Genomic DNA, 18,226 nt, shown 5'->3' with positions numbered 1-18,226 from the left:
ACGGAGTCTACACTAGGTGGGAGCGCGGAACGCCACAGGTGGACCGGGCATCGCTGGCCGGCAGCGCCATGAGCCGCAGCTTGGACGCGGCGCGGAGCTTCTTGGAGCAACTGGAGGCACGGGGCGGCCGGGAGGGGGCGGTCCTCGCCGGCGAGTTCAGCGTGAGTGGCCGAGTTGGCCGGCCGCGCGCCGCGCTGCGCTCCTTGCCCTGGACGGTCCAGACGTCTGTTCTCCTGTGCGCCCTGCTGCGCTTTGCCTCTCTCTCTCAGCCTCCAGGGGCGTCTCCTCGCCTCGAGATCTCTCTGTTCTTCTCTCCCCAGCACCTCTCTCTGTCGCAGTCTCTCCCTGTCTGTCTTCACCCTCTGCCAGTAGGGTCCCAGAGGGCGATGTCCACGGCCGGGTCGGGCGGAGCCGCGCAAGCCCTCGGGTCCCTGCGCCCTCGCCGCGCTCCCGGAATCGTCCGGTTGCTGAGCAGGGCGGGCGCTCACCTGCGCTGGACACGCGACGCCCGGCCGCTCCAGGCGACCAGGCAGCCACTCCTGTGGTCCTGGGGAGGAAGGGGCTGTGGAAAGAGGAACCAAGAGGCCCCGCTGCGGCGAGGGTGTGGACGCCGGCTCTAATAGGCGCTGTGGCCTGGGGCGCTCTATCCGGTCCCTCTGGCCTCAGTTTCTCCTTGGGTGAAATGCGGACTTTGATGACTCAACTGGCCTGAGGATTAAAATAACCAGTGTGGGTAAAAACCGCTTAGCACATCTTGAGCTCTCACTTTGTAGGCGCCTTTGTCACTAGTTATAAATATTCTAAACTTTACAATGGGGTAGTGCAAGCCGTATGTAAGGAATGCTAAGGCAGCAGCGTCGTAGGCATCGCATCTACATGTACTGAGGTATTTTAAATATAATAACACGGAAACGTGCTATGCAAATATGTAATTACAATATATGGTGACATCTCAAATTTAGAAATAAGTTTGGTAAATATATGTATGTATCTAATAAATGACTATATATATATCATTGAGTACAATAAAAATAGATAACAGAAACATTTATGAAATAATTTGATTAATAAATAGAAAATATATAGTGAATATGTATAAATATGATTGTAAACTATAATTTACACAATAACAACATTAGTTAACTTCTTAAAACAATAGAATACACATAAATACAACATAGAATTATAATTTATCCAATAAACAGTTATTGAAGTTCCTAAGTAATAAAATAGGTAATAAATAGGTAAAAGAAGTTTAAGATAAATCTAAATCTACACAAATATAAAAATAAATATCGTATATAAGAAATGCATAATAAATGCAAAATACATAATTTGTTCAATATGAAAATGTACATAATAAATGTAAACATATAATATCCAGGTAATACATGACATCATGTCCATCCGGGTCTGGGCCCAGTCTGGGACAGTAAGCAGTGCCAGCTGCTGGAGGCCACCCTCCTGCAGGCAGCCTCCTGTACTCGCAGGAGTCTTTGGGCCTCTCTAGGCCTTGGTTTCCTCATCTATATAGTAAAAATATTAATAGTGTTACCCAGTGCACCAGTGTGTCCACGAGGACGTAAATGACTTGATGGGCATAAGAACACTTAGAATGGTGGCTTGCACTCATCAGGGGGCTTGGTAGGTGTTACTTATTATCATCATGATTATGAATACTTGATGATGGTAATGCTATTCACTAATTATAATAATGGAACAGTAGTAAAGCACCTATAGTATCTAGTTACATAAGTAATGTTATACATTATAATTCATATGCATTGTATATTGTCTTATATATTGTGTATCACCATGTTTGTTATTTTAAATGCATAATATATTACAATTATTGTTCACAATACAATGTAAGTACATATTGAGTGTACAGGGGGTAGATGCTCAGAGGTCTTAGTTCAATACTCACTCACTGTGCCACTTCCTGGGTGGGACTTTCAGCAAGTCACTCAAACATGTGGTGCCTCAGCTTTCTCACCTGCACGATGGGGATGTCAATAATAGTACCCACTTCGGAGGGACCTTGCAGGTGGTTCAGTGCCCTCACACAGAACCTGGCACAGAGAAGGCACTCTGAGTCGCTACTATTATGGAATCATAATTAGCAGGCCCTGTGCTATCTGGGCACTGCACTCACCTCTCACAGGCCACGTGCCATGTATCGCTATGAGAGTCTCAGTGTCCCAGGACCCTGACCTGGCTGCTTTCTTGCTCCCTCCTCCCTCCCCCGGCTCTTCTTTCTGTCCTCCCACCAGGACATCCGGGCCCGCTCAGCCTCCTGGAAGACAGACAGCGTGTATTCCACTGAGGCCGGCAATCGACCAGAAAACGTGAGGAAGAACCGCTACAAAGATGTGCTGCCATGTAAGTCGGGGGTGGGGGTGGGGGCCTTCTGGAGGGAGTCGGTGCTGCTCTGCATGCCCGCACCCGGAGGCAGTGCAGGCGTTAGCCCGGTAAGTGGGAGTGCTGGGAGTTCCAAATGGGGTGAGATCCAGGAAGATCTCACTGAGGAAGTAGCATTTGAGCCAAGACCTGTGCCACCACTGGGCTCCCAGAACTCTCCCTCCCAGGGCCTTGCTGTGGCTGCATTTCTCCACAGCAGTCTGCAAGTGCACCTCGATGGGATCCCTGCTAGGTATGCTGCCCCCTGCTGGCTTTCATCCGGGAGGCCGTCAAGGCCCCTGTCACCCACAAACTCCACGTTTCTCACCTCTCCCGCTGGCAGACGATCAGACACGAGTGATCCTTTCCCTGCTCCAGGAAGAGGGACATGGAGACTACATCAATGGCAACTTCATCAGGGTCAGGCTGGGCGTTAAGGAAGGGGCAGAGGTGGTGGAGGTGACAGCGGGATCTCCACAGTGAACTTAGCCTTTACCAGGGCACAGATGGAAGCCAGGCCTACATCGCCACGCAAGGACCCCTGCCTCACACCTTGCTAGACTTCTGGCGCCTGATCTGGGAGTTTGGGGTCAAGGTCAGCTTTGGGGGAGGGTGAGGTATGGCCAACATTCTGGGTCCTCCCTTGGCCCTGATAACCACACCCCCTAAACCAAATCTCCTCCCTTTCCCCTTACCCCTCTTGTCTAGGTGATCCTGATGGCCTGTCAGGAGATGGAAAATGGGCGGGTAGGTGTCCTCAGCCCCTAGAATGCATATCCTTGTGCAGAGAGGAGACAGGAGAAACCTTGCTAGCTCTTCCCTGACGCCATGACTCAATGGCCCAGTTCTTGGAGCGACTCTCACTGTACCTCTGCCAAGCCCACTTTATCTTTAATTTTTTTGTTATCTTTTTCCTTTTATTCGTGGGGCTCAACCCCTCTGCTGCTGGTCTTCCCGCCCCATTCCATACCATAGACCATAAGGCCCTATAACTGTGACTTCCCCAGTACAGCTCTGATCTCTCTTTCCACCTTTCTCCCCCTTATTCACTCCACTCCAACCACTCTGGCCTTTGTTCTGCCTCGGGTCCTATGCTTTGTTCCCACTGCCTGGGACATTTTCCCCTTGGCCTGCTCCATCACCACCTTCAGGTCTTGGCTCAAATGCTACTTCCTCAGTGAGATCTTCCTGGATCTCACCCCATTTGGAACTCCCAGCACTCCCACTCTCCTTCCCTTGTCCTACTTTCATTTTTTTCTTCACAGTTCTTACCAACTTCTAACATACAAGATAATCTACAAATGTGTTATGTATATTGTTTATTCTGTCTCCCTGATTAGAAGAAAAGTTCCATGAGGGCAGGGATCTCTGTTTTGCCCATTAGCATAAATTAGTTACTCAAGGAATGCATGTCAACATTGAAGGCACATGGTTTCTGCATCCTGGCGTGCTCCATGGACAGGGCTGGGGGTGGGGCAAGTACTGCCCCGGGATGGCTGGCTGATCATGGAGTCTGTACAATCTGTAGTGATGTACCTTCTTCATTCCTAATTTTGATATTTGGTCGTCTGTCTGTCTCTCTCTCCTACCTTGGTCTGGCAAGAATAAAGACAAGCAAACTTTAGTTGTTGTACTAAATCTGTCCTGCTGCCTGTTTTTGTAAATAAAAATGTATTAGAACATAGCCACACTCATTTGTTTACATAGTTTGTATACCTGCTTTCATGCTACAATGGCCAAGTTCAGTAGTTGCAAGTTAAGTAGATTGTATGGCTCACAAAGTCTAAAATATTTATTATCTGGCCATTTATAGAAAGTTAGCCAGTCTCTGGACTAGAGGTTTATCAATTTTATTATTTTTTCAAAGAAGCAGCTTTGAGTTTTATTCATTTTCTCTATTTTTTTCATTTTTATTTCATTAATTTCTTCCCTTTATCATTTCCTTCCTTCTGGTTTAGGTTTAACTTGCTCTTTTTTTTTTCTAGTTCCTTAAGCTTAGATAATAGATTCGTGATTTTTTTTCACATATAAGTATTTTTAAAAAATATTTATTTATTTTTTGGCTGCATGGGGTCTTAGTTGCGGCATTGGGGATCTTTTTGTTGCGGTGTGTGGGCTCTTAGTTGCGGTGCGCGAGCTTCTCTCTAGTTGTGGTGCGCAGGCTCAGTAGTTGCGGTGTGCGGGCTCTGGAGCATGTGGGCTCTGTAGTTGTGGCGCACGGGCTCCAGAGTGCGTGGGCTGTAGTTGTGACACATAGGCTCTCTAGTTGCAGTATGTGGGCTCTCTAGTTGTGGCACACGGGCTTAGTTGCCCTGTGGCATGTGGGATTTTAGTTCCCCGACCAGGGATCAAACCGGCATCCCCTGCATTGCAAAAAGGATTCTTAACCACTGGACCACCAGGGAAGTCCCCACATATAAGTATTTATTGTCATTCATTTTCCTTTATGCACTGCTCTAGGTACATCTCACAAACTGGTATGTTGTGTCTTTTTTTTCAGTTAGCTCAAAATATTTTCTAATTTCCCTTGTGATTTCTTCTTTGACCAATGGTATTTGACCATGGCTGTGCTTAAGTTCCAAATATTTGGGGACTTTTCCATATATCTTCCTGTTATTAATTTTCAGTTCCATTGTGGTGAAAGAACAACTTTATATGATTCCAAATGTACTGAAACTTGTTTTGTGGCCATGAATGTGATCTACCTTGGTAAATGTTTTGTGTGCACTTGAAAAGAATGTGTATTTTGCTCTGTTGAGTGGTGTGTTCTATAAATATCAGTTAGGTCAAATTGATTGTGTCTTTTTGAAAGACACTTTAATATCTTTTATATCTTTACTGTATCTTATATATCTTTACTGATTTCTTTTCTCTAAATGTTCCATCAATTGCCAAGAGAGGAGTGTTGAAACCTCCATCTGTTCTGTAACTGTAAATTAGGACAAGTTTCTCAATAGTATTATTCAAATCTTATTATTCTTACCTTTTTTTTTTTTTCTTTTTGGCCATGTGGCATGTGGGATCATAGTTCCCCTGACCAGGGACCGAACCTGTGCCCACTGCACTGGAAGGGTGCCCCCTGCAGTGGAAGGGCAGAGTCTTAACCACTGGACTACCAGGGAAGTCCCTATTCTTCCTTTTTTTCATCTACTTGTCCTATTATTTGCTGAAAAAGGAGTGTTGAAATCTCTAACTCTAATTTTAGATTTATCTACTTCTCCTTTCAGTTCTGTCAGTTTTTGCTTCAGATATTTTAAAACTCTATAATTGAGTGCTTATACAGTTAGGATTATGTCTTCCTGATGAATCAATCCTGTTTTCAATATGTAATGTCCCTTTTATCTCGGGTAATATCCCTTTCTCCGAAATGTGCTTTGATATTAATATAGCCATTTAAACTTCTTTAGATTAGAGTGTGCATGATATCTCTTTTTTAATTCTTTTACTTTTTATCTGTGTTCATTTTAATTTATTTCATTTTTATTTTATTTTATTTATTTTTTTGGCCGCACTGCGGGGCTTGCAGCCTCATAGTTCCCTGACCAGGGATTGAACCCATGCCCCCTGCAATGGAAGTTCAGAGTCCTAACCACTGGACTTCCAGGGAATTCCCCATTTTTATTTTTAAACTGTGTTTCTTATAGCTGGCATATTGTGGGTACTTACTTTTTTATCCAGTCTGGCAATCTCTGCCTTTAATTGGAGTATTTAGTCTTTAATGTGTCAATAATGTGTCTAAATCTATGATTTTGCTATTTGTTTTGTATTTGTTCCATCTGTTCTTTGTTTCTTTCTTATTTTCTGTCTTCTTTTTTACTGAGAATTTTTATGACTCTGTTTCACAGTCATTATTCACTTATTAGTTATACCTCTTTGTATTATGTGCTTGTGTGCTTAGTGGAATGTGTACCTATCACAGTCTATGTTCAAATAATATTATACCATTTCATGTAAAATGTGAGAACTTTACAATAGCATATTTCAATTTTCTCTTTCCATGCTTCAAGCTATTGTTGCCCTAGGTTTGATTCTAAATTTAAAATATACCACAAAACACACTGCTATTATTTTTCCTACAGATTATCTTTAAAAAAAAACAACTTTATTGAGCTACAATTCATCCATCTAAAGTGTGCAATTCAACTGTTGTTAGTATACTACTGAGTTATACAGTCATCGCCACAGTGAATTTCAGAACCTTTTCATCACCCCATAAAGAAGCCCTGTATCTATTAGCAGTCATGCTGCATTTCCTACCAAACTCCACCCTAGGCAACTACTAATCTATTTTTGGTCTCTGTAGATTTGCCCACTCTGGACTTTTCCTATAACTGGAATCATATGATATGTTGTCTTTCATGACTGGCTTCTTTCACTAAGGTTGTGTTTTAAGGCTCATGTATATTGTAGCATGTATCAATACTTCACCCCTTCTTATTGCTGAATAACATTCCATTGAATGGATCTACCACATTTTATATATCCATTAATCACTTTATAGAATTTGAGCTGTTTCCACTTTTTGGTGATTATGAATATTGCTGCTATAAACATTCATGTGCAAGTTTTTGTGTAGAAGTATGTTTTCATTTCTCTTGGATATATACCTAGAAGTGGAATTGCTGGGTCATATGGTAAACTCTATTTTTAACATTTTGAGGAACTGCCAAACTGTTTTCCACAGTGGCTATATCATTTTACATTTCAACCAGTAATGTATGAAGGTTCCAATTTCTCCACATTCTTACCAACACTTGTTATTGTCTGTCTTTTTCATTAGTGCTATCCTGTTGGATGTGAAGTTGTACTCATTGGGTCTTTTTTTTTTTTTCAGTTGTGGTAAAATATACATAACATAAATTTTGCCATTTTAACGATTTCAGGTGTACAATTTAGAAACATTAAGTACACTCACAGTGTTGCAAACCGTTACCACTGTCCAATTCCAGAACTTGTTCATCATCCCAAACAGAAACTCTGTATCCATTTAATAGTTTCTTCCCATTTCCCCTTCCTGCAGCTGTTGGTAGCCTTTATTCTACTTTCTGTCTCTATTAATTTGCCTCTTCTAGGTACCTCATATCAGTGGAGTCACACAATACTTGTTCTTTTGTGTCTGACTTATTTCATTTATCAGGTTTTCAAGGTTCATCCATGTTGTAGAGTGTATCAGAATTTCATTCTTTTTAAGGCTGAATAACATTTCATTGTATGTATATACCACATTTTGTTTATCCATTCACCTGTTGATGGACATTTGGGTTGTTTCTACCTTTTGGTTATTGTGATAGTGCTGCTATGAACATTAGTACATAAGTATCTGTTTTGAGTCCTTGTTTTCAATTCTTTTGGGTAGTAGAATTAATTACTGGATCATATAGCAATTCTGTGTTTAATTTTGTTGTTGTTGTTGTTGTTTTCCACAGTGGCTGGACCACCTTATATTCTCACCAGCAATGCACAAGTGTTCCATGTTTCCATACACTCACCAAGACATGTTATTTTCTGTTTTCACTTTTGTTTTTATTAGCCATCCTAATGGATGGGAAGTGGTATCTCATTGCGGTTTTGGTTTGCATTTGCCTAATGAGGTGGATTTGTGCATTTGGTTTGCATTTACCAAACATCTTTTCATGTGCTTATTTTTCCATTTGTATGTCTTCTTTGGAGAAATATTTGTTTCGGTCCTTTGCCCATTTTTTAATTGGGTTATTTGTCTTTTTATTATTGTGTTGTAAGAATTCTTCTGAATACAAGTCCCTTATCAGTATATGATTTAGGAATATTTTTCCCATTGTGTGGGTGTCTTTTCATTTTCTTTATAGTGTCCTTTGAAGCACAAACACTTTTTAATTTTGAAGACTTCCAATCTATTGTTTTGATGTGCTTTTGATGTTGTATCTAACAAGTCATTGTCTAACCAAAGGTCAAAAAGATTTACTCCTATGTTTTCTTCTCAGTGTTTTATAGTTTTCTCTCTTATGTTTAGGTCTCTGATTCATTTTGAGTTAATTTTTGTATATGGTGTAAGACAGGGGTCCAAATTCATTCTTTTGTTTATAGATATCCAGTTGTCCTAGCACCATTTGTTAAAAAGACTGTGCTTTCCCCATTGAATGGTCTTGGTACTTTGTTGAAAATCAATTGAGTGTACACGTAAAGGTTTATTTCTGGACTCTCAATTCTATTCCATTGATTGACATGTCTATCTTTGTGCCAGTACTACACGGTATTGTAGGTTTGTGGTAAGTTTTGAAATCAGGAAGTGTGAGTCCTCCAAATTTGTTCTTCTTTTTTCAAGATTGTTTTGGCTATTCTGGGTCACTTGCCATGCAGAAAAGAGTTAACATAGCAGGCATAAATGCTTATGCTTAAAAAGAACTTCCTGCAAGGTTGGCTCTTGACTGGAAATTGGATTTCCAATAAGAGTGGCTCACCATGCCTAAACTGTTTATACAAACAACGTGTCTATGTGACAGTAGGTTTATGTGAACACCTGCTTTCCCTCTGGGAGTCTGAAGTTTTGGCACATACTAGTCAGAGGTGCCTACATACCACATAGAGTCCCCCATTGAAAACCCTGGGCACTGAATTCCTAAATGTCCCTGTGGACATTTCACATGTGTGGTCACAACTCATTCTGGAGGAATTAAGCACATTCTATGTGACTCCACTGGGAGAAGACCCTTGGAAGCTGGCACCCTGTTTCCTGCAGACTTCACCCTGTGTGCCTTCTCCCTTTGCTGTTTTATCCTGTAACCTTTCATTGCGATAAATTGTAGCCACAAGTACAACTCTATGCTGAGTCCTGTGAGTCCTCCTATTGAATCATCAAACCTGAGGGCAGTCTTGGGAATCCACAACACATTTATTAATGTTAACATATTGTTTATATATTAATGTTAAGATCAGCTTGCCCATATCTTCAAAAAGCCTTCTAGGATTTTGATAAGGATTTCATTGAATCTATCAGTTCTGGGGGCGGGGGGGAGGTATTGCAAATAATAGTCTTTTTAATATGAAAATACAGTTGATTTTTCTGTATTGATTTTGTATCCTGCAACCTTGCCGAACTCGCTTATTAGTTCTAATAGTGTGCATGGGTGTGTGTGTGTGTGTGTGTGTGTGTGTGTGTGTATTCTTTAGGGTTTTCTATATATAATATCATTCTATCTGCAAGTTGACATACTTTTGCTTCTTCCTTTCCAATCTGGGTAACCTCCCTTCCTTTCTTTCTTCTTCCTTCTCTCCCTATCTTTTTTTCTTTTCTTTTCTTTCCTTTCCTTTTCTTTTCTTTTTTCTCTCTCTTGCTTCCTCCCTCCCACCTTCCCTCCTTTCCTTCCTTCATTTCTTTTTTCCTAATTGCACTGCCTACAACTTCCAGTACAAAAAAGTGCAAACATTCTTGTCTTGTTCCTGATCTTAAGCGCAAAACATTCAGTCTTTCACCATTAAGTATTAGGTTAGCTGTAGGTTTTGGTAGATATTTTTTGTTTGTGTTGTTGTTGATTTTGCTTTTTAAATCAAGATGGGGAATTTCCTTTCTATGTCTAGTTCCTTTCATGTTTTTATCATGAAAAGGTATTGGATTTTGTTCAGATTTTTTTTTCTGCATCTATTAAGTGTGTTTTTGTTTTATTTTCTATTATTATGGTATATGATATTGATTGACCTTCATATATTGATTTTCATATATGTGTTCCTGGGATTAATCCCACTTGATCCTCTGTAAAATCTTTTGTTAATATTGTGTTGAGGATTCTTCTGTCTATATTCTTGAGACATTGCTTAGTAGTTTTCTTTCTTGTGATATCTGTCTGGTTTTGGTAGCAGAGTAATACTGGTCTCATAAAATATGTTGGCAAATGTTCCTTCAATTTTTTGGAAAAGTTTGTGAAGGATTGCTATTAATTCCTCCTTTTTTGGTAAAATTCACTAGATTATCTTTTAAAGATGTTAAAAATGAGAAATACCTTTTACATTTAGCTACATATTTACCTTTTTCTTTACTCTTCATCCCTTTGTGTAGGTCTGTATTCCACCTGGTTCCTTTTGTATGAAAAGCTTACTTTAATATTTCTCATAGTGCAGTTTTGCTTGTGATAAAGTCTCTCAGCTTTTGTCTGAAAGTTATTGTTTTTTAATTTCAGCATTTTTAGGGTGTCACAGCATTGACCTCTGACTTGCAGAGTTTCTGACAAAATTCTGCTGTCATCCTTATTCCTCAGTATGTAATGTGTCTTTTTTATGTGTGATGCTTTTAAGATTTTTTTCTTTATCATTGTTTTTCAGCAATTTGATCATGAGCTACCTTAGTGTGGCTTTCTTTATGATTATTCTCCCTGTGGTTCATTGACCTTCCTGGATCTGTGGGTTCATAGTTTCATCAAATTTGGAAAATTTTCCAGCTATTGTTTATTCAAAAATAGTTTCTATTCTCCCCTCTCCTCTCCTTCTGGACTACAGGTACACATACATTAGGCCACTTGATATATATTTCCACAGGTATCTGATTCTCTGTTAGTTTTTTTCCTCATTTTTTCTCTCTCTTTTTCATTTTGAATAGCTTCTATTGCTATGCCTTTGTGTTCACTGATCTTCTGGTGTCTAATCTGCTATTAGACAGTGAATTCTTTTTCATATTCTTTTCCATTATGGTTTATCACAGGATATTGAATATAGTTCCCTGTGCTATACAGTAGGACCTTGTTGTTTATCCATTCTATATATAATAGTTTGCATTTGCTAATCCCAAACTTCCAATCCATCCCTCCCCACCCCCTTGCCCACAGCAACTACAAGTCTGTTCTGTATCTCTGTGAGTCTGTTTCTGTTTTGTAGATAAGTTCATTTGTGTCATATGTTAGATATTTAGTGATATCCTATGGTATTCGTCTTTCTCTTTCTGACTTACTTCCCTTAGTATGATAATCTCTAGGTCCATCCATGTTGCTGCAAATGGCATTATTTCATTCTTTTTTATGGTTGAGTATATTGTATATATATATCACGTCTTCTTTATCCATTCATCTGTCGATAGACATTTAGGTTGTTTCCATGTCTTAGCTATTTTGAGTAGCGCTGCTATGAACACAGGGGTGCATGTATCTTTTCAAATATAGGTTTGTCCAGATGTATGCCCAGGAGTGGGATTGCTGGATCATATGGTAACTCTATTTTTAGTTTTTTGAGGAACCTCCATACTGTTCTCCATAGTGGCTGCGCCAATTTACATTCCTACCAGCAATGTGGGAGGGTTCCCTTTTCTCCACACCCTCTCCAGCATTTGTTATTTGTAGACTTTTTCATGATGGCCATTCTGACCAGTGTGAGGCAGTACCTCATTGTAGTTTTGATTTGCATTTCTCTAATAATTACTGATGTTGAGCATCTTTTCATGGGTCTTAGACAGTGAATTTTTTATTTCATATATTTTATTTTTCCTCTCTAGAAGTTCCATTTAGGTCTTTTTTATATCCTTTATTTCACTTTCATCGCTTTCGTGGTTTCCTTTCCATCTTTGAACATATTTATAATATTTATAAAGGCTGTTTTAAAGTCTTTGTCTGATTGTTTCCTCATCTCTATTGGGTCTTTTTCTGCTGATTTTTCTCCTGGGTATAGCTCATATTTTCTTGCTTCTTTGTATGTCTAGTAAATTTTTATTGGATGCTCAATATTTTAAATTTTACAAAAGTAAGTTTTGGATTTTGTTACCTTCCTTTAAAAAGTGTTGGACTTTTTCTGGAAGGCAGTTAAGTTACTTTTAGATATTTGATCATTTGAAGGTTTGTTTCTAAGCTTTTTTAGGGCGAGTCTAGAGAATCCTTTATTCTAGAACTAAGTTCATTCTACTTTCAATGTTTGATCCTTCAGGTTCCCTACTGAATGCCCCTTTTAATCACTTAGGTCTCTCCACTGTGGCTGGAGGAAATGTAAATTATTTCTGTCCCACTTGAGCCCTAGGAAATGTTCATCTTACAGTTCCCTAGCTATTACTCTTTCACGGGAAGTTATTCCTTCCTAGCTTCACGGGGTTTCGTGTCATATGTGCCCAGATTATTATTCAGCTAAAGACTTAAGGGGACCCCTATGCAGACTTCTGGAGTTCTTTGCTTTTGTTTGCATAGTGCTGTTCTCTCAAGACCTCTGCCTTGGCTTCCCCGAGCCAAGATCTCTGGCTCCTCAACTCATTGGGCTCATCAAACTCTCCACGTTCTGCAGCCTGGTTACTGCCTCTTGGCAGTAAGCTGGGGAGGTCATAAGTTTTGACTCATGTGTTTCCCGTTGTTCAGTGATCACAATTCTGCAAGGCTGTGGACCAGTGTCTGAAAATAGTGGCTCATATATTTTGTCCAGGTTTTTAGTTGCTTACAGAAGGAGAATATTCTGGACTGTCTTCCTCCTGCACAGTCAGAAGCTCACATCTCCATTGAGTCTGTCTGTGTTTAGTCTGATGAGGTTCTGCCGCCTGGCCTCCTTTGAAGTTTCAGCTGTCTGTGCTTCCACCAGCAACCTGGGCTGTCCCATGCAGGGTGTGCACGTGTTGATCTGAACTCTGAGGCAGACTCCCCCTCTTCACTCTCTGCCCTTTTCCCCTTGCCTTTTGCAGAAAAAGTGTGAGCGTTATTGGGCCCAAGAACAGGAACCACTGCAGATTGGGCTTTTCTGCATCACTCTGGTGAGCTGGGGCAGAGGTGGGAACAGCACTTTATGAAGTCTTGGATGTTGTGGAAGATTTCACAGATGATTCTGAGTGGAAAGCTTTTGGGCTGGGCCTGAAAGGATGAACACTTTTCTCACAGTCCCCCTCACACTGCAGGGAGCTCTCTGGTATTAGCAATGCAAATAGTCAGAACTCATTATACACTGTTTTTGCATTTTAACTACTATCATGGTTATCTCTGTAAATGTTCATGTGCCTGGTTAGGTTCTTAAAATTCTTATTTCCCTTACCATTTCAAAAGAACTCAGGAAAATCTCTCATAAGTCATAAATACAATTGGTATTGAATAAATACAATGAAACTTTTATTTTAGAACAAAAGACATTTCTTTGTTTCACTGTAAATGAGCTTGCTGGATATTTAATCATAGTTCCTCTTTCTCCCCTTTGTGAAATGTTTCCTTCACAAAAGCCATGGGAGATATTCGGGCTAAATGAATTTTTAAAAATATGTTGTTTGTATTTGATTTTTCTTTCTTCTTTTTTTGGGCCATGCTGCATGGCTTGAAGGATCTCAGTTCCCTGACCAGGGATTGAACCCAGGCCACGGCAGTGAAAGCCCAGAATCCTAACCACTAGGCCACCAGGGAACTCTCTGTATTTGATTTTTAATCAGAAATGCTTTGTTTTTTGTAAATATGTCTTTTGGCACCTGTGATATTTGTTTTCTGCCCTCTTCTCACATGCCCCATATCCACAGACAATGGAGACATGGCTGAATGCAGACATCACGCTCAGGACCCTTCAGGTCACCTTCCAGAAGGTACTGAAAGGGAAGGAGGAGACTCTCACGTAGGGAGAGCTGTTTCCTGTCTCTGTTTTCTCATCTGTAAAATGTGCATTAACAATAGTACCCATCTCTTCAGTTATTATCTGTTGCATTTAAATGGAGGATGTGGAGAACTAGGGCTGACATGTAATAGGGGCTCAATAAATGCTTTTCTTTCTTTTTTCATTCTTTGCCCCTCATTTCCTGTGTTTCAGGAATCCCGCTCTGTGTACCAGCTGCAGTATATGTCCTGGCCAGACAGAGGGGTCCCTAGCAATCCCGACCACATGCTCGCCATGGTGGAGGAAGCCCGGCGCCTCCAGGGATCTGGCCCCAGCCCCCTCTGTGTCCACTGCAGGTTTAGGAAAATGGGCTTTATGGGGGTCTGGTGAGACAGAGGGGATGGTGGTGGGGGAGGGGGACAGGGAGGATAGTGCAGGGCTTGGAGCCAGTCTTACAGTCTGAGTGCCTATTTCAAGAAACCTGAGGCCACACTTGCTCAAGTTGCAGCTGAAATGGTATTTATTGAGCACAGACTGTCTGCTAGGGAGTAAGTACACGGTTGATGCTCAACAAATATAAGCAATTAAAAAGGTTTTCCTTTCAAATTATAACCTGGGATTCTGGGAATCAAAAAGTGCTGCAGGGGACACTCCATTAAGGTCCTCACCCCCAGCCCCAAATGCCCCCTGTAAAAGGGGTTGCAGGCAGGCCCTGACCAAGCTCACTCTGATTCTCACTTGTTAGCGCGGGCTGTGGGCGAACAGGTGTCCTGTGCACCGTGGATTATGTGAGACAGTTGCTCCTGACCCAGGTATGAAGAGGGCATACAAGCACAGTGTGGGTCCTGTGCCTAGGAGGTCCTGCTCACGTGCCCATCTCTCTGCCCTAGATGATCCCACCTAACTTCAGCCTCTTCAATGTGGTCCTCGAGATTCGGAGGCAGCGGCCTGCAGCCATACAGACAGAGGTGGGAGCCGGGTCTCCTCGTTCCAAGGACATATCCCTCCTGTTCTGGTCTTCCCTTCTCGATGACCCCTCTTCCCTCCCCCACCCCCTCAGGAGCAGTACAGGTTCCTGTACCACACAGTGGCTCAGATGTTCCTCTCAGCGCTCCAAAGTGCCAGCCCTCGCTACCAGAACCTCAAGGAGGTACCAAGGCCCCCTTCCAATCCTCAGAGACCAGGACCCAGAGTAGAGGTCTATGGCCACCTCCAGCGCAGCATCCAGCCCTTGGACTCCCTCCGGGAGCGGGGACTGATGCACTATGATATCTACCTTTGTCCTCCTCCGTGCTCCCTTATCACTGTCCCCTCTTAAGCTTCCCCCGCAGAGCCCACAGTGACCACCACTAGGAGCCTGGACAGCGTCCTCCGAAGCCTCATGCCTTTCCCTCCTGCCTTTCCCCAGAATTGTGCCCCACTCTACGATGATGCCTTCTCCCTCCGGACTTCCCACACCCTTCCTGCCATAGCCCGCCCATCCGGCGGGGTCCTCAGGTACCCAGCCCCCTCCCCTCAGTCTTCCATTTTCACTTTCTCGTCCTTGGAGGCTGGCCCTTTCCTCACCCTTGAAACACCAGCCCCTTCCTTGCCGTTCAGTTCACCAAATATTCACTGGCCCTTTCTCGCAGTTGAGCTCTGGGAACCCTCCCCAAGGTGGTTCTTTAATCCCAGAGATCCCATTGCCTCTGCCCCTCAGGCTAGCTCCCGAGGTTAGTCCTCTCCTGCTTTTTCCACTCATTAATTCAGCAGATATTTTTTGAGGCCGCCCAACGGTAAGGCCTCATGTCGGGTGCGGCAGAGACTTCAGCCCTTGGTCCTTGAAACCAGCCCTCCATTTTGAGACTCTCCCTTCCTTCTCTTTAGATGTCACTTCCTCATTCATTTATTCAACAGACAACTACACAGAAATGACCAATCCTCAATACCAATATCTTGCCCCATTCACCTGCCAGGCTGGCCCCTTCCTTCCTTCATCCACCCAACCTGCTGGGCGCTAGGGACACACAGACGAGACCCCTTTCCCCAGAGACGCTACCACCTCCACCTCCTCGCTCCGTAACTGCGCGCCGCCTCGGGCGGGAAGGAAGCCGGTGGTTTGCGCGCCGAGCGCGCTGCCCCCTCCCTCCCCAGCCTCGGTGCCGCCGTTTCACTTCCTCCCCACCCACAGGAGCATCTCGGTGCCCGGGCCCCCGGGCCTCGCCATGGCCGACACGTACGCTGTGGTGCAGAAGCGCGCGGCCCCCGCGGGCGCAGGGGCGGGCGCGCGGGCGCGCGGCGCGGAGGAGACGCCCCTCTACAGCCAGGTGACGCCGCGCGCCCGGCGGCCCCAGGCGCACGCGGAGGACGGGCGCGGGACGCTGCCCGGTCGCGGTAAGTCGACGCGGCCCGGCCGCGGGGTTGGGGAGGGCTGGCCCCGACCTGCTCCGTCTCCCGACCCCCTGTGGCTGCGGTCTGGAGGGCCTGGAGGCCACGAAGACCCCCACCCCCCTCCACCGAGTCCGGCCCGGTCACGCCCCGGAGGCTGACGTCCTGGCTTCTCCGGCCACGCCTCTGGGACAACCGCCCGTCCTCTGGTCACGCCCGGAAGCGTCCCGGGCCAAACCGCGGTCTCTGGCCCGGCCACCTAGGCTGGGCGGAGGTCTCCGATTTGGTCACGCCCCTGGCCACGCACCCTCCCGCTGGGCCCCGGCGCTCGGCCCCCAGCCTGCCTTCTCTGGTCTGGGAGGATGCGCATTTGCCTCGCAGCGGCTCTCCGGAACTTCGAGGGGCGGCCAGAGCCGATCTGTTAGGGGTGGTTTTCTGCCCGCAGTTCCTGTTGACCAAAGCCCAGCAGGGCCTGGCGCCTACGAGGACGTGGTAGAGGGAGCTCAGACTGGTGGGCTAGGTAAGTCAGACAGCCTGGGTCGCTGGGACTCTCTGCAGTTTTAACTGAATCCCAGGCATTTGGGGTTTTGAGATGGTGGCAGGAAAACACACGCCCTCGGAGACCTGTGGATGTGTCTGCAGCAAACCGTGAGGGCCTGGAGGCTTGGGGGTGACTTTCCACGAGTTGCCTACGTCTCTGCACCTCAGCTTCTCCGTGAGCCCTACGGTGCCCTTCCTTTTCCAGGCTTCAACCTGCGCATTGGAAGGCCTAAAGGACCCCGGGACCCGCCTGCCGAGTGGACCCGCGTGTGAGTGCAGCGCCCTTGCCTGCCTGTTGGGTGCCTGGTCCACATGGGTTCCTGGACTGCTGAGAGCCGTGCTCTACTCTGTGAAGTGTTGGGAATGGGGTTGCTGGGCTGAATCAAAATAAAAGTTTCTCAGTGTGGAAAATATGGGGGCTTTGCCTCAGTGATCATAGCGTTCAAGGCGTGAGGCTTGGGGAGGTAGTTGCTTGACGGTGGCTGGTGAGGTTACACTGAGCATATTCAAGAATAAATTCAACCCCAAGAGTCTGGGCAGGGCTCCCGGCTGTGAAGAGGAGGATGGACAGATAGGCTTCTGGAGACTGTCCCCTTCACCACTTGAAGGACTGGTTCATCTCAGTATCTGAGCCTCCCTCACTCAGACACTCAGCTTATGACACAGAGATGGATGGACCCCCGTTGCCCTCCACCATTCATACAGATGGAAGCCAGGCATAACAACAGCCAAGCAGACTGATTTCAGACAGACAGGTGAGAAGATCCCCAGATGGGCAGGCAGACAGATGGAATCCCAACCTGGACAGGCAGATAGCAGTTCCCTTAGACAGCCAGACCTTCAGAGGGACAGTCCGTGGGTGGACCTCCAGCCAGAGAGAGTGACCCACCAACAGCCTAACAGACCACCCCATGCAAAAGAGACCACCAAAAGACAGACCCCTTCCCCCAGCTAAGCAGCTAGACAGACATCAGCCAGATGAACCCTTGGCTGGACAGACTTCCAGGCAGATGTAAAGAGATCCCCAGCTGAATAGACATAGGTGTCCTGTCAGCTAGACAGACCTCCCAGCTACACAGACCCACCCCCATGTGGGCAGACAGCCTGACGGACCTAGTCACAAAGACTCCCCACTAGCCAACTGGACTCCAGCCAGGCAGATACTAGCCACACAGACCCTTGATTGCACAGACACCCCACCCAGCCAGCCAGACTTCCAACTAGGCAGACAGGTGGGCAGACCCCCCATTTTGGCAGAGAAATTGATATATCTTCTGCTGGGAAGACAGCCAGGTGGACACTCAGGCAGTCAACTGGTCAGATAGGCAGATGGACCCTCATATAGAAAAAGCATCATGAGCCAGACAGATCCTCCACTACCCAGACCATCTGCCAGTTGGACACACACTGCAGATCCTTCAGG

General features: G+C 44.6%; 1 protein-coding gene across 1 annotated transcript; it reads left to right on the top strand.

Annotated features, from left to right (window-relative positions):
* Positions 1–17,218, top strand: PTPN18 (protein tyrosine phosphatase non-receptor type 18). The gene is made up of 15 exons (XM_036858130.1): positions 1–161; positions 2,274–2,382; positions 2,744–2,820; positions 2,900–2,995; positions 3,109–3,147; positions 13,013–13,081; positions 13,826–13,888; positions 14,110–14,252; positions 14,642–14,708; positions 14,787–14,864; positions 14,957–15,046; positions 15,305–15,393; positions 16,067–16,269; positions 16,709–16,783; positions 17,009–17,218. Exons 1-15 carry the CDS (start codon positions 69–71, stop codon positions 17,074–17,076), a joined length of 1,359 nt encoding a protein of 452 aa, XP_036714025.1. The 5' UTR covers positions 1–68; the 3' UTR covers positions 17,077–17,218.
* Positions 17,219–18,226: the final 1,008 nt, after the last annotated feature.

Source organism: Balaenoptera musculus, chromosome 7 (genome assembly GCF_009873245.2).
Source record: "Balaenoptera musculus isolate JJ_BM4_2016_0621 chromosome 7, mBalMus1.pri.v3, whole genome shotgun sequence".
Classification (NCBI taxonomy): domain Eukaryota; kingdom Metazoa; phylum Chordata; class Mammalia; order Artiodactyla; family Balaenopteridae; genus Balaenoptera; species Balaenoptera musculus.
This window is presented reverse-complemented; position numbering and strand designations above follow the sequence as displayed.

What these genes read in the sequence shown, in the direction of transcription:
- PTPN18 (XM_036858130.1), top strand. Translation starts at nt 69, where the DNA reads ATGAGCCGCAGCTTGGACGCGGCGCGGAGCTTCTTGGAGCAACTGGAG. An exon ending in CTGCAGCCATACAGACAGAG is followed by an intron (nt 14,865 to 14,956) that starts GTGGGAGCCGGG and finishes CCACCCCCTCAG; the next exon opens with GAGCAGTACAGGTTCCTGTA. An exon ending in GCTACCAGAACCTCAAGGAG is followed by an intron (nt 15,047 to 15,304) that starts GTACCAAGGCCC and finishes GCCTTTCCCCAG; the next exon opens with AATTGTGCCCCACTCTACGA.